The sequence below is a fragment of the Platalea leucorodia genome (genome assembly GCF_965183815.1).
Source record: "Platalea leucorodia genome assembly, chromosome: 3".
NCBI lineage: Eukaryota > Metazoa > Chordata > Aves > Pelecaniformes > Threskiornithidae > Platalea > Platalea leucorodia.
In genome coordinates, this window is record NC_138825.1 from 24,874,911 (window position 1) to 24,890,012 (window position 15,102).

General features: G+C 38.3%; 1 protein-coding gene across 1 annotated transcript in view; it reads left to right on the forward strand.

The window, feature by feature from the left end:
* The window catches only part of USH2A (usherin), a gene marked incomplete at its 3' end in the record, with an annotated part of 389,347 nt that overhangs the window by 149,297 nt on the left and 224,948 nt on the right, over nucleotides 1-15,102 (forward strand). Inside the window, exons 26-29 of the mRNA XM_082305924.1 lie at nucleotides 4,174-4,447; nucleotides 7,533-7,736; nucleotides 7,865-7,945; nucleotides 10,237-10,422. Of these exons, the coding sequence (XP_082162050.1) occupies nucleotides 4,174-4,447; nucleotides 7,533-7,736; nucleotides 7,865-7,945; nucleotides 10,237-10,422 (745 nt within the window). The remainder of the gene's footprint in view (nucleotides 1-4,173; nucleotides 4,448-7,532; nucleotides 7,737-7,864; nucleotides 7,946-10,236; nucleotides 10,423-15,102) is intronic.

Genomic DNA, 15,102 nt, shown 5'->3' on the forward strand with positions numbered 1-15,102 from the left:
TACTTTAGTTTTGCCCTCAAGTAATGACCAAGATCATGAGCTAATAGCATAAGATGCTATACATAAACTACTGTCCCACCCTAAAAAGACTGGTATGCGTGTAATTCACAGTACAGGGGCACTATTTACGTGAACAGTATTCACAGGGACAAACATGGGGCTTGGGTTCTTCTGGAGATTCTTGTGGTATGTGATCCTTGTTTCCTTTTTATTGTTCTGTGAAAGACTAACAAAGATGAGAAAATAGCTTCTGACTATAAAGGATGAAGGGGGGACTTGCTAAATTGAAAGTGCAGTCAAAAGCACAAAGTAGTGAGACAAAACACTTTCCTTCTCTACTCATACTTCCAGATTTTTGGCAGTTTTATATTTAATATTATTTTTAGCACTGTGATTAGATAATTTTCTTAGCATTTGCCCTAACTCAAGTAAAATTTTTTTTATCTCACTTTACTCCTGGCCTCCATATCTCCATAGCCTTAAGATGAGGAATTTTAGAGAGGATGAGTATACGCATGCTTTTCCAACCCTTGCAGCTTTGTGTTCTACACATACATAATGATGACAGAAGGTTTTTCCGTACACTTGAGCTCACAAAAAAAAGGTTAATAGAAAGTGAAAATGAGGTGTGTAGCATGTTGCGCATGAGCTACGATATCTTTGTTAGGAGCTGTGGTCAGGAGATACTTGCACTGCAAAACAGATTAGAAGCTATACCACTTACTCTGAGTGCCAATGTAAGGTGGTATTCCCTGACCCTTCCCTTTGCATAGGTCACAGCTCTCTTATTAGCTTTATAGTTTTGGAATGACTAAACTAGACACGTGGCTGACCTGCTACCAAATGGCTAAAGATTCTGTCTTGTCTTCTGCCCAAGACAAAATTATGTCCTAGAAGGTGCTCTCTGTAAAGGTCACTTCTTCCATGACTTCCATGCCCTGAGAATTTACTCAAGCTAGAGAGGTCAATCTGATTCTCTTTGGATCTAGGCACAATAATTATGAGCAAACTGTGACCAGATAAACTAGTACGAAACATTAGCTCTCACTCTGGCATGTGTTTCCTCATGAGTTTGTGATTGAAAGAAGGTAACGTGACTGCTGATAGAGTTTGCATTACTGATTTTGATGCTGACCGCTTCAACAGCAGTGAAAGCCCAAGCACTGTCAATCTTATGTGTGACAGTGGCACCAGCTCCCAAGACGTTGTAGCTGATGAAGTGGACGTTGAATTCAAGAGCTGATTTGCTTCTGCAAAGCTACAAAGTAAGAAAGGAGTCCTGCAGGAACCTTTTCAAAAGAATTGCACTTAAGTAGCTGCATGAAGTAAAATAACCAGTGTCCGAGATGAAAGCGTTACCTGCGATGGAGCTAAGGAGCGGTATGAAATAAATGTTTTGGGGACTCAAAGTCAAAATTTTTTCATTAGCAAAGAATTGACTGGTACTCATGTGGGACTTGTGAAGGTGGTATTCCTGTTGGTCACCAGTGATTTCTTTCTGCTGGTGTGAGGAAGAGTCCTATTCCCTTTCCATTAAAGAATGACTGATTCTGAGGAGGCTATTGAGGGGTCTGTGTTTGGGCCTCTGCCCTCTGGCTAGCCAGTCTGAACAAGACTGGTGCCAGTACAGAACATCTCTTTAACCTTGATTTTGAATTGGAAAGACCGGTTCAACATCAGTTCTGTGTACTTTTTCTTTCAAAGGGCTCACAAACTGACTGTCATTGCCAAGTTCTTTCAAGTCTGTTGCTTGTCTCTGCTGACACCCCTGAATCTCAGGATGACTTCCCAGTTCAAAGGAGATGAAGCCATGATCAGTCTTGTAGCTCAACATTGGTTGAGACCGTTTTGGATGGCAGGTTTAACAAAGTGTCATTCAGCCTCTGATGCAGCCCCTATCCTATCTGAGTTTTGTTCTCAGGAAAATACAGAAGCACAAAATAATTTAGGTTGAATGGATCTTTTGAAGTAATTTATTCCAAATCTCCACTAAAAGCAGAGCCAATTTAGTTAGATGAGGTTGGTCCAGGCATTTTATGTTTGAATATTGTGCATCAGTCTGCGGATGGACAGTCCACAGCTTTTCAAATTCTACAGCCTGTTCCAATCTTTGACCATCCTCATTATAGAAAAAAAAAAAAAAAAATCCTGATAGCTAACTGTGATTTCTCTTGTTACAATTTGTCTTTTGCCTTTCATCCTTTCATTGTGCACCTCTGAGAAGAGTCTGGGTCTGTCTTCCCTTTATCCTCCCATAAGGTAGTTGACAGTAAAGTTCTCTTCTTGCTTACTCTTAAGACTGAACAAACCGTGTTCTCTCAGCTTCAACTCATACATTAGGTACTCCAACCCCTGACCAACTTGGTGCCCCTCCACTGGATTCACTCCAGTATGCCAATATTTTTCATATACTGAAGTGTCCACAACTGGATACAGTAGTCCAGATGTAGTCTTATACGTGATGAATAGAGGGGAAGAATCATCTCCTTGGACCTACTGCCTACCTTATTTCTAATACAGCCCAGTGCACGTTGGCCTTCATCATTTCAAGGGTACGTTGCTGACCAGTGTTCAATTTGTAATCCATCTTGACCCTCAGTCCTTTTCTTCAATGCTGCTTTCTATGTCTAGAATACCAGTGGCAGTCCCCTTTGCTAACAACTGCAAACTTGCTGAGAGTATACCCCCTCCTATTGTCCAGGTCATTAATAAAATTTTTAACCAGAATGGGTCCCTGTATCAATCTCGGAGAGATGCCGCAACCTGCCACTGGGCCTGTAGAAACCCTTCTTGCCCCTCATGTCCTGTTCCAGATTCAGGCTAAGTTTTGGCTTTCTTGGTTCCAACCTTACATGCTCAGATATATCAAAATAAGAATTGTGTGCATAGAGAACACTATTAATAAAACTTTGCAGTGGTGTTTAATATTTGTACCCCAAATTCTGAAAAGCAAGTATGCTTTTAAGCATTAAATTAAGAACCTGCTCAGGTTTAGAGCTGAGATATAATGCTCTTGTTCTGTTGAGAGATGGCAACTAAGACGTCTGGCAGAAGACTAAGATGATCTTCATGCATTTCTGGTTTAAAGTAATAATATATTTTCCAAGGACAGATTAACAGCCAAGCTTTTTTTTTTAAATGGTCCCAGAATTTTGAATGAAGGGCTATGAACTCATGGAAATAGCAAAAGTTGTGGTCCCAAAGAAACAAACAAAATCCTCTGTTCCATGAGCAATAGTCAGCGTGCGCTCTGGGACAGGACCTGTATTGCCCATCATATCTCAAGTACTGAGCTCTTTCTTCAGTTGAGGTCTCTGTTAAGGAAATACAACCTAATTACAAATACTGCAATATTAATATTATCAGTAACGTAAATATGTCAGTTTCTCAATACCGGTGATAAGCATTTATATTAAATCTGTAGTTTTTATTTCACTTAAGATTTTAGCATGGAAACAATAATGCCTTTTTATGAACGTATCTGTATTTTTCAACCACCAGTTCATCACCTAAGTGTTTAGTGTTCTATACCTGCCAATTTACAGTCTCAGCCCACTTGTGTTCCATTCAGTTAGGATAAAGAGTCTTGCAGTAAAGCATTTGGAAACTTCTGCAGTGAAAATTTAAGTAAAATGTATTTCTATTAGTGAGTTGGCACATTAATCTCAAAAAGCACATAAAAAAACAATTATTTTCTTACAAGATTTAGGAGAATAAGAATGAAATACAGAACCAATGTATGCTGGAAAAATTTGAAATTGAGTTCACCAGCCAATTAAAAAGACCTTAATCGGGTCTGACATTTCATTTCCTTATTATCTTGTTACATTCTTCTAAAAAATGAATTGATAGATAAATACTGTTTTCTCATTCTCAAAAAAAAGCAAAACAGTCCTGGTTCATTGTCTTTTATTTTACTTAGTTACATTAGTACCAAAGTCAGTTGTCAAAAAATCAGAATATATTTTCCTGCATTCTGAATTAACTGATACATTGTATTTAGCATGTTTTGTATAAACAATTTTATTGTAATTTCTGCTATCCTGAAGATAAAAATGTCTTGTTCATTGATCTTGTTCATTGACTCTCTTGATTATTTTTTTTAAATGTGTCTGTTGTTGCTGTTTATCTGATGTCTCTTTCAAAATCTTTTTTCTGTTTTAAAATATATAGATTGAACTGAAAAGTGGAATATTAAACATCTTTTTAAAAACTGGCATTGTCTTTACACAAGTGGATCTCTGGTTAGGACTGTCCTATTGTGATGGAAAGTGGAACAAAGTCACAGTGAACAAGGAGGGCTCCATAGTTTCAGCCACTATGAATGAACTGAGAGAGCAGACGCTTGAACCCCGTATTCAGCAGCTGAAAGTAAACTCACCTGTCTATGTAGGAGGAATCCCACCTGAGATTCAGAATTTTTATAAAGAACTGGGGTTAGAACAAGGTAAGATGACAACAAGAACAACGTATGTTTTTCAAAAACTGGTGTCATGCACAAAGCGGACATTCTGCTGCTGATGGTGTGAATTCATGAATAGGTAACATGAATTTTTCCCCCCACCTATTGTTTCTTTAACTACAAGTTATCCCTACCCATCTAGCTTTGCTTAGTCCTGATCCTTTTGTAATGCTATAAAAATTCATCCAACCCAGTGATATCTGAAGCAATCTAACTTATAGCAGAGGAAGTGGAGAGTAGCAAATGGTAATCTGAGATGCCCAACCAGAAGATCTCAAACCTTCATCAGAGAAAGCCAGTTCAGATAAACTTGTTTCACTTGATCAACTTGTGTCACTCGCAGATCTGAAATACAAAACCAGTGGAAGACAGTAAACATAGCTTAAATCACTGTAATGAGGCTGGTTGCTGCCACATGGAAGAATTGTTGAGAGTTTATTAGTCCTTTTTTAGGCGATACTGATTCTAGTCTAAAAAATTAAGTGAGAATAAACCCCTGAATTTGGATTTTGGCTATGTTACCATGATATTTTCCATGTTATCAGGTGGAGGGGGAGGGTCATATTTTTAGCCATCACTCTGTCCCTTCTGTTCTGGAACAGGTCAAATTTCTAGGGAAAAGAGAGACACATCAGTTACAGCCTGATACTAACAGCCTCCACAAAAGGATCTACTGTATGAAATGTAGTTAAAAAGTGTCCATTAAACTAGGTCTGTTTACAGTTTGGGTGTGTTTTTTCATTACTTACGAAGCTTTTCATCAGTCGTGTATTTTTCAGATAATGGGCAAATAAGTAGCAGTCAGTAAGTGATTAGTGGGAAATCTAGTGAGTGACTTTGCATGAGCTCACATTGAATGCATGCATTCAAGGAAGCTCTGTAGAGCTTCATCGAAGCCTTGTGATTTCACAGCTATAGAATAGTTTGAATCAAATCCATGCACTGGCATTCGCAGATAGCTCAAAAATATTGTTTTAAGTATTCTTCCAGCTGTAGGTATCCCATATATTATGATCTTCCTCCAGGTTCTGTGTGCATAATATTTATGGCCCGAAAGAGCTAGCCAGTTGTACGCTGTCAGTGTTGCCTCGTAGCAGATGGTTTAGCCTCGTGAGTGGATGCATTCACAACTCCTGCAGCAAAGAGATCTGTGAACAAAGAATCTAGGGCAAAATAACGTCTAAAGTGAATGTCTGAAGTGGCACATCAATAAACATTACTTTTTTCACCAAACCTCCTCAGCATGCTGCAAAATAAGATGGCGGCTGTGAATTTATATTCAGAGCATCTGAAGATAAAAACATTCTTGCGTGCTCCTAAACGTAGATTTAGATGAGCAAGATTAGGCATTACAGCTTTTGAATATACTTTTATTTAGGACTATAATGATGTAATGGTATGATAATAGAATATAGAGACCTTCCCAGTTTAATAAATATTTACAAAAGGTTTTCTCCATTAATGGCTGCTTGGTAGTTAATTTTGAATAAAGGAATATTGTTTTTCTCACAGCAAATAAGGGATAAATATCCTTCTGCTCCCACCCCACCTCCATGTCAGTTACAACTTTATTTTAAGAAATTTCAGCTAGAGTCTGTGGGCCTTTGCATGACCCATGACCTCCTGAGAGATCAAGGTGGAGGGGAGCTGGCAGGAATGTTTGTGAGAATTTGTACTGTTATTACTTATTCTGCAGCTACCTGAGAGTAAACAAGATTACTTGGCTGACGTCAGTCAGAAATCTTCAAATAGTGATAAATGCAGCTAAAAAGATACTAAAAATAATGTATTAAAATAGGTTATACAGTATGCATCTCATCGGAAATTAAACTACTGTTCATTATGTCTAATGATTAAGATGCCCATGCAGACTGGAACTAATTCTTTCCTCTGCCACAGACTGCCTAAGAAACCGAGCATATCGCTATGGAGTAGGAGTTGAGCTTAAATGAGGATGTATTCATTTTAAGGAGCAGTTTGTCTAAATTCCTAGGGTTGTGGGGAGAGAAGACGTTTTAGAGGATGATTCAAAATGGATGTCCACCTTCAGTGCCCCTTTCTTTTTGCATGAACTATGTATGGATGTTAGATTCTCAGATCTGGTGGCTAAATACAAATACTACTCTGACCTGTCATCTTGCAGTAATAAAGGCGATAAAAGTACAAGATATAAATACGATGTTTTCACAAAGCCAAAAAAGAGCACGGATCTGTGAGAGGCTGATCTTTAATTGACAAAGTTAATTCTTCAATGAACTGAAGTCTTCAGTTTGGTTACTTTGGTGTTACGTTAAACACCAATCACTATACTTTACTCAGATCTGAGAACTACTTTGTATCAATTTATTAATTTCTTTGTAAATTAAGTCATGGAAGCATATAGAAATTTGAACAACTGCATCCTGAAATTTTGTAGTGGTGTTTTTAGTTACTTGCAGTAATTTAACATATTTGTAACGTTGATAGGAATATGAGACACACACACACACACACACACAGAGAAATATATATATACATATACAGAGAAATAAATATAAAATGAGGTTACTTTTTTTATTCTCATAAATGAACAGTTTAGAGTTATGTTTCTAGAGTACGTTTGTAAACAGCATACCAGTTATATCCCCATTAGGATAAACTGATATACTTCCATGATCTCCTGAAGTTAATTATATATTTAATCTATATGTTCTTCTCAGTTTGAGGAAGAGTGTATATTAACAAAATATTAGCAAGCAGCAGAAAGCTGATTTTCAAATTCAGAGTCACTTTCATGGTAATAATTTTAAAGAGAGAAGTGACAGAAGAGAAAACAGAAAGCTATTTCCTCGTGGGGTGGAATTGCTAACAATGAAAGTATAGCTCAGCAAGGTAGGAACTCAACACTAGAATACCAGGAATTTTTACCAGCTTAGTATCTTGAAAGGGGGGGACTGAATGTCATGTTGGAAGTTAACATATTCACATTACAGTATTTAATGCTGAAAATATAGAATTGAAAGGAACAAAAGTGATTCTTAATTAATGTCTGAAGCTCTTTATGCGATACTAATCTCTTACTGTTTGCTAGGTTTCGGTGGTTGCATGAAGGATGTTAAATTTACACGAGGTGCTGTCGTTAACTTGGCATCTGTGTCCAGCAGTGCTGTCAGAGTCAATCTGGACGGATGCCTATCAACTGACAGTGCTGTTAACTGCAGGGGAAATGACTCCATCCTAGTATATCGAGGAAAAGAGCAGAGTGTTCATGAGAGTGGTCTACAACCATTTACAGGTAACACATTGGTTCCTTAAATGAAATACATAATTTTTATTTCATTCTGTATTAATGTATTACCATATTCAGTGGTGGTTGTTTTTTTTTTCTTTTTCCTCCTCTATCCTTCTTTATGTTCTTCGAAGAATACCTTTATAGGGTGATTGCCTCAAATGAAGGAGGATCAGTATCTAGTGTATGGACCCGTGTTCGTACAAGAGAATCAGGTAAATATAATTTTAAGGCTTACTTGTTCCCATTTTTCATTAGCTATCTATTGTCAGGTTGGAGAAAATCCGACCAAAACAATTTTGAGTAGTGTAAGTTGCATAGCGTTTCTGAAGGAGCAAAACTGCTAAATGTTTTTGATAGGTACCAAATTACTATCTCCAGCTATAAAGTGTCCAGGCAAATATTTTCCACACACAATACAAGGTGTCTTCCAAATACATATTAGATTATGTAATTGTGTGAGAGCAAAGAATGTGAAAGGATTGGACTACGTTAACTGAGTAAGAACAGCCATGCATCTAGGTATGTTCATACACGCACATCTAACCTCACATTACTGGAGTCTGGTGGAGTAACTAAATCTGTATTTTCCTATGTATAACTTAGTGATACAAAATCGAGTGTAGAGAAAGGAGATATTGGAATAGCAGGCACAAGCTGTGGAAGATAAGAGGCCATGTAGTTAGGGAGAGGAGGTTCTTGCGAAAGTTTTTCTTTACATTACCTGCACGTGGGTATGCTGTTCAGTGCTGCCGAATGAGGATTCTTTTAACAAGTAGCCTATAGATATTGTGTGTGAAAATGTGGCAATATTTACTAGAAAAGCAGCATGTGGATTGTGGAGAAGGTTTCAAAGTAGGAACATAATACTGGCTGAGCCTTAAAGATCAAATTTTTCATATATTTTATGAAGAAAATTTAAAGGACCTTTCCTTTTCTGTTTGGTGTTTTTGCAAGCTTTATTCAGCTAGCAAGTTTTTGAAGATTTACAGTTCTGCATGATTTATTTAACCAACTTTCTCTCTTCTGTAAATTGAAGTGTAATTGCATTCCATCAATGCAGAGAATTCTTTTAATGCAAGATATTCAATGTATGATCTTAAAAAATGATACGATAGCTGCATAAATATTGGACTTGCAAATGCATTCCTATACAACTTACTGTCATTATTTTGTGTACCACCCACAAGAGAGAAAATACATGCATATTTTCATATCAACTGTCTGACAACTGTAAGGTTTACCATAAATTTATGTTTGCAAGCTCACCACAGCATTGAGCAGCTACATGTTCCCCGGGGTTGGAGAATAATTGCGCTATTTAATTATTTTTGAGTTGGTTTTGTTATGTCCCTTATGAGAAGACCATCTGCTATACAGTACCTTACCTTTTCTTGTGATACACTTCAGAACTAATAAAATCAATATATTACTGTAGTAACTGAAGCTTTCCTAGAGTATCACATTCTTGCTTTACACAACAATCACAACTTCCAGGTATTTTTATACTTTCTGTTCTGGTACCCTTCTTATAAAAAAAACAAGGCTGCATTCATATTTAATGAAACTAAACAATAAAATTACAAAAAAAGAGGTTATTTGATGGTGAGAAAAGCAAACGATCATCAACAGGGCTAGGGAGTCCACATGCATTTACAGCAAACTCATCATCCATCATCCTGCCATAGTGTTCCTTGGGCCTTTCCTCTGCATCCCTTGTGCAGTCATCTGTGATGAAGTTGTTACTGGCCAGACCTTTACTTGGTATAGTAATATCTAATAAATAGTTAAAGGTTATGGGAAATGGGATGATTTTTTTTTTTATTAGCAACTCTATGCATATGTGAGCTTGCCTTTCTAGTTCTTTTAAACGCCTGCATTTTCCTTTTTTCTTTTTTTCTTTTTTCCTTTTTATAATATGGAGTGATCAGAAGCAAAGAATTTTGAAAAAAGGCCTTACAAATCTGCTTTGCCCTGAGACAGTTGTATGGCATTGTGGAAATATGAAAATAAATGGAAGAGCTTAAACTTTTTGAAGTACTTTTATAAATGAGAATGAACATTTTCAGAAATGTTTCATAGTTGTGGCATTCCTTGGCTTGGGTATCTAACAGATAAATATCAAACCCTTCTCTGTTGCCATACTATCTTGCTTCATTCAGTTGTATGATTATAATGCCCGAACTTGTTAGCTACATACAGTCTACCTCCTCTCTTTGAGTGATGTTTAAGTACGTTTGATACATTAAATGTTTTTGGAAAATCGCAACAAGACAAGAAGGAATGTTATGTAGATGGAGTTTTGATGGTTTTGAAATATAGCTTAAACTGAATAGCTCAAGATGTGCAGTCATATTAAATCAATGCTGGAAAGTTACAACTCTAATAAATTGTATTTATGCTAATGGTTGAGTCTGATTTACTGCAGCCATTAAAAGTGAAGAATAGGGGCAATAGTCTCCTCAGAACTGCCATTTTCTCTATTTTCTATTTTATCCTTCTACAGTTCCACAAAATGTGCCAACTCCCTCAAGAGTTCACAGTATAAATGGTTACAGCGTTGAGGTCACCTGGGACAAACCTGCTGGGGTCATAGGTGTAATTGAGAAGTACATTTTGAAAGCATATGAAGAGGATGGTCCCAACGTACCCATCACTAGTGCTGAGCTTGCTGACACTAGTATGCTCACAGGTAAACGTTGTTAAGTACCATTTTTTAGGCACGTCTAATAATGGGATGCCTCCTTTTGTTGAGCTATCGAGTATTACTTGTCTATTTTTGCGTATACACAGCATATATAATGTTTGAAAGGGTAGTATTTGGTGTCAGCATCCACAAACATAGCAATGTACTGACTTCAAACAACAATAGAAATTAAGATACAACTCAAATACTAAAAAGCAGTTTTATTTAAGGTATTCCTTCCCAGCCTATTGATGCTTTGGGAGAGAATGCTGTTTGTTTGTTTGTTTTTGCTTAGTATATGTGATTTTTTTTTTTCCTCCCCTGTTGTTGACCTAAATGAACCTTACATGTGGGTCTCATAAGATACTATTTGACCTGAAGCATGAAAGCACTTGATATACTTGCCTAACGTTGATCACATAAACCTAATAGATTTCAGTGGGAACTAGCATACCTTTATGTTAACCAGATGCTTTGCTTGATACCACTGGGATGTGGAGGTGGGTTATTATGGAATGAAGGAATTTGGGGCCTTGGGTTTACAGGGTTTTGTCACTGTTGAGCTGTGGGTTGTGGACAGGAGCTATAGGAACCATTGCACTTGCAATGTTTTTGGGAGCCTAGGTCTTTTTACCCATAGGAGGCAGGTGTTTTTAGGAAGAAACAGTGGAGACTCTAAAGACATAAAAAACATTTTGGGACCTCTCTTCCTGTCAGGATAATGTGTATCTGGCTTTCTGCTCTCGATTTACAGAAAGCCTTTTCTGGCTGCTACAAATTTGCCTGGGAAGGGAGCATGTTACCGACAACAGTCTGAATTATGTTATGACTAAATGGGGCAATAGTACAAAGTCTTACTTTCATTGAAACAAACTGTGACCAACAGATTTGTTTATATACTCTCTAAAATAAATTCTATATTCATAACAATTTAAAAAGTGCTAATGACATAATGGTCAAAGCTGGTGCTTTGGTTTGGCTTAGCTTTGGGCAACGTAACAGTCTTAGAAAGTGCCTTAACGCTCAGGCAGTATATTATTGCTGCTTTCCTGAAGCCCAGGTAATATGTGCTTAGTGTTTTTACATAAGTAGGTATGTTTTGTGTTGTTTCTCTGCCATAACATATGTATACATTTTCAAGAGCAAACATGAACATATTTGATTTTCTCCGTTTGAAATCTCTTGACTGTTTGTGAATAATGTGCTTACAATACCAAAACTGCATGGGCTTTCTATTCTTACCGTGATTTCTTTGATGAACTTGTTGATTTGAATATTCTTTCTGTAAAGCAGTACAAATTATATTAGTAGAAATTAAAGACCATATTAGAAGCATATGGATTAGATGGCTTATTCACAGCTGATGGTCAGAACCAAAACTTTGTTTAAATTTGTTTGCATTGTGCCATGATTATGTGTCAGGGTTATGAAAAAGTCTACACCACGCTGGACAGGTAAGAGGTTATCGGTATGCAGCTTTCAAGAGGCAGAAGAATAAGACATTCCTTTATATTAAATGGAGGTAGTAAATGGATCCCAGTTCTTTAATCTATTATAGCAGGTAGCTGTTGAATACTGCAAAATAAAATGACCCTAAGGACTTAAGAATGGCTGTATTCAACCATTGACGTCTCTGACAATGTCAGATTGTGGATGCTTAGGAAGAAAATGTAAGAAATGCGCTAAGCATAGAGTGAGTCTTCTTGTTAATACAAATCCAGCTGGTAGTTTGTGGAATTCCTGAGCCGAAAGTTGCATCTGGACCATCATGCTTAATGGTCTGTGGTAGAATTGTCTTTCTTTTTTTAATACCTTTATGCTTTTGACTTCTGTAACTTGCTATGGCAGTAAGTTTTCCAATTCAGTTTTGTGTGTGTGGAAAGAGTGCTTCCTTTTGTTATTTATAACTGCTGCCCAATAGTTTAGTCATGTATTTTCCAATTTTGGCATTGTATGAAATATGTAATTCATGTCCTCATGGTGAGGTCAGAGCTGAGACAAGTGAAAAATTAAATCTCTGATCTTGAAATTATTTTACCGATTGATTTCAGTGAAGCCTGTGCAGATGGACTAGTCTGTGGACATTGGGAAATGGTTCCCCACAAATGTGAGACTCCCAGGAAAAGGTGTGGCTTTCCCTGCTGAATCATCTTTCCTGGTTTAATCAAAAGTTAACATAAACACAGAACCTCACCAGAAGATACTGTCTTTGCTTACTTTGAGTTTGCTGAGAAGGGAAATTTTGCTTTTTTTTCTCCCGAATTTCAGGGACACTTCTTTAGAAATTCCTTTGTTGAATTCCATGAGAAGTTTCTACAGTAACCCCAGCACCACAGCTCTCCCTGGGATCGCTGATGAAGCAACTCTGGTATTTTTCCACTCCCTCCTTCAGATTTTCATTCACTGTTAAGCCTAGGCACTGCTTAATCGGCTGCTTGCAAATATATCTGAGGGCACTGACAACCCCCTTTACCTTATTTTTTTCTGTTGTGTTTTGTTTTATGCTTAGACTGTAAAACCTTTTGAACAATTACCATGATCTGTTCTGTGCAGTAGGGTCCTGAGTCATAACTGGAGCACAGTAACAAAAAATTAATAATAGCATTACCCATTTCCCAGAAGGCTGTCCTGTGTGTGTCAAATTCAGAAGAACCTGTTGTACCCTTGTCAAGAAGAAGAAAAGCTGGGCTAAATATTAAAGGTAAAGTAGGTCTTTAAATGAGCATACTCCCACAGTCTCAAATGCCTATTTCTGACTCCCAAGAAACCAAAATCCTTCAAAATCTGACCCTTGTAATCTTCAAAATGTCAAACTGTTTTTTCACTTTCATCCAAGAAAGGAATATTCAGCAGATTTAAATCCTTAAAATGAGGTTCTGACTGTTGAACCAGGAGTTTATTGGATAAGGTAATATATTTCAACATGGTGTTCAGGATCTGTATTCTAGGATGAGAATGTAAAGTTAGAGTGTAAATTTTTGGGGTTCAAGGAATGCTGTGCTAGCCCATCTTGCCTTCAAAAAAAACATGTAATAATATTGATACACTTTGGATACAGCCAGTCACACTCAGTAGAGGAATAAAGGAAGTACAGGGTCATCATATCAAAGAATTTTTTTCCTAAAGGCTGGGTTGCTTTACTCTGCATTCCAGTGTGTTCCACGTGCTGTTACTATGCTGCCATCAAAATCTGGAATATAAATTAGAATCAGTATTTAAACAAATGAAAGAAGCTTTAGAACAAACTGTTTCAGTGCGGTTTGTGAGCAGCTTTTGCTTCTACTTTCCTTTGGAAGCCAGAATATTACACAATCACAGGATTGTTGGGGTTGAAGGGACCTCTTGAGATTACCTAGTCCATCTCCCCAGCTCAAGCAAGGTCAGCTGGAGCCGGTTTCCCAGGACCATGTCCAGTTGAGTTTTGAATATCTCCACAGATATTCCTCGATGGGAAGCCTGTTCCATCCCTCACAGTAAAAAAAGTGGTTTCTTGTGTTTAGGTGGAATTTCATGTATTTCAGTTTGTGCCCATTGACTCTTGTCCTATCACTGGGCACTACTGAGAAGAGTCTGGCTCCTTCTTCGTTGCCTCACATCAGGTATTTATACACATTGATAAATCACCCTGATCCTTCTCTTTTCTGGCCTGATCGGTCTCAGCTCTCAGCATCTCCTCATAAGAGACATGCTCCAGTCCCTTTATCATCTTAGCGGCCCTTTTGTATCATCCACAAACTTGCTGAGGGTGTGCACTTCCCTCATCATCAAGGTCATTAAGGAAGACGTTGAACAGTATTGGCCCCAGTATCAACCCCTGGGATACACCACAGCTGTCTTGCCTCTAACTGGATTTTGTGCCACTGATCACAATCCTCTGACACTTCTCTTGTCAAGCACATATGAGAAAAACATTTTATAATTCAGATCGCTCTCACTGTAGAATTCAGGAGATCCACAAGCCTCTAAATTTTACCAGCTCCTAATTGCAGGCAGTGAAGAAGGCTAGCAAAAGCTGCAAATAATATTTAAACGAAATATCCTGCAAAAGAATTCACAAACGTTTGGTATTCCTACTACAGACTCCTCTCTTGATTTTGTATGTTTTTTGCAGTTCGTCCTGCCTGTGTCACTGCTGCAATAGCCAAGTGCTGAAGTTGTGGCTGCACACGTGATAACGAGAAAATTGTTGTCGACGGCTTCCCCTCTGAATGCCCTGAATGTTCCCTCTTTCCCTTGACACGTGTTTATAATTACTTTCCACCTTTTAGTCTTTTATGCTTGGCAGATGAATATCTCAGGAAAAGTTAATTTAATGATTTAATATGGTTAATCAAAGTGCTTCGGCTTTGAAAGCGCTCAAGCTAGGGAGTCTCTCAGAAGAGGAGATGGGGCCTCCTGCCAGTGACTGATAGGCCCCGGCTCGCCGGCGGGGCCGCAGGGCTGGGGGAAGCTCGCTGCCTGACTGGCAAGTGCCCGTGCTCAGAGAAACGCCGCCGGCTGAGAGGTTCCCCCTCTCAGGGAGAGCTCGGCCAGGCCTGAGCAGGCACTGCCAAAGCAGCCTGTGGCGCTGCGACCAGCCTTTGCGCCCTGACCGCTGCCTCCCGCGGGGTTTGGGAATCACAGGGCCTGTGGTGGGCAGCCCCAGGGCCAGCCCCCAGGGTGCTGCTCAGGGCCCCGCAAGGCCCG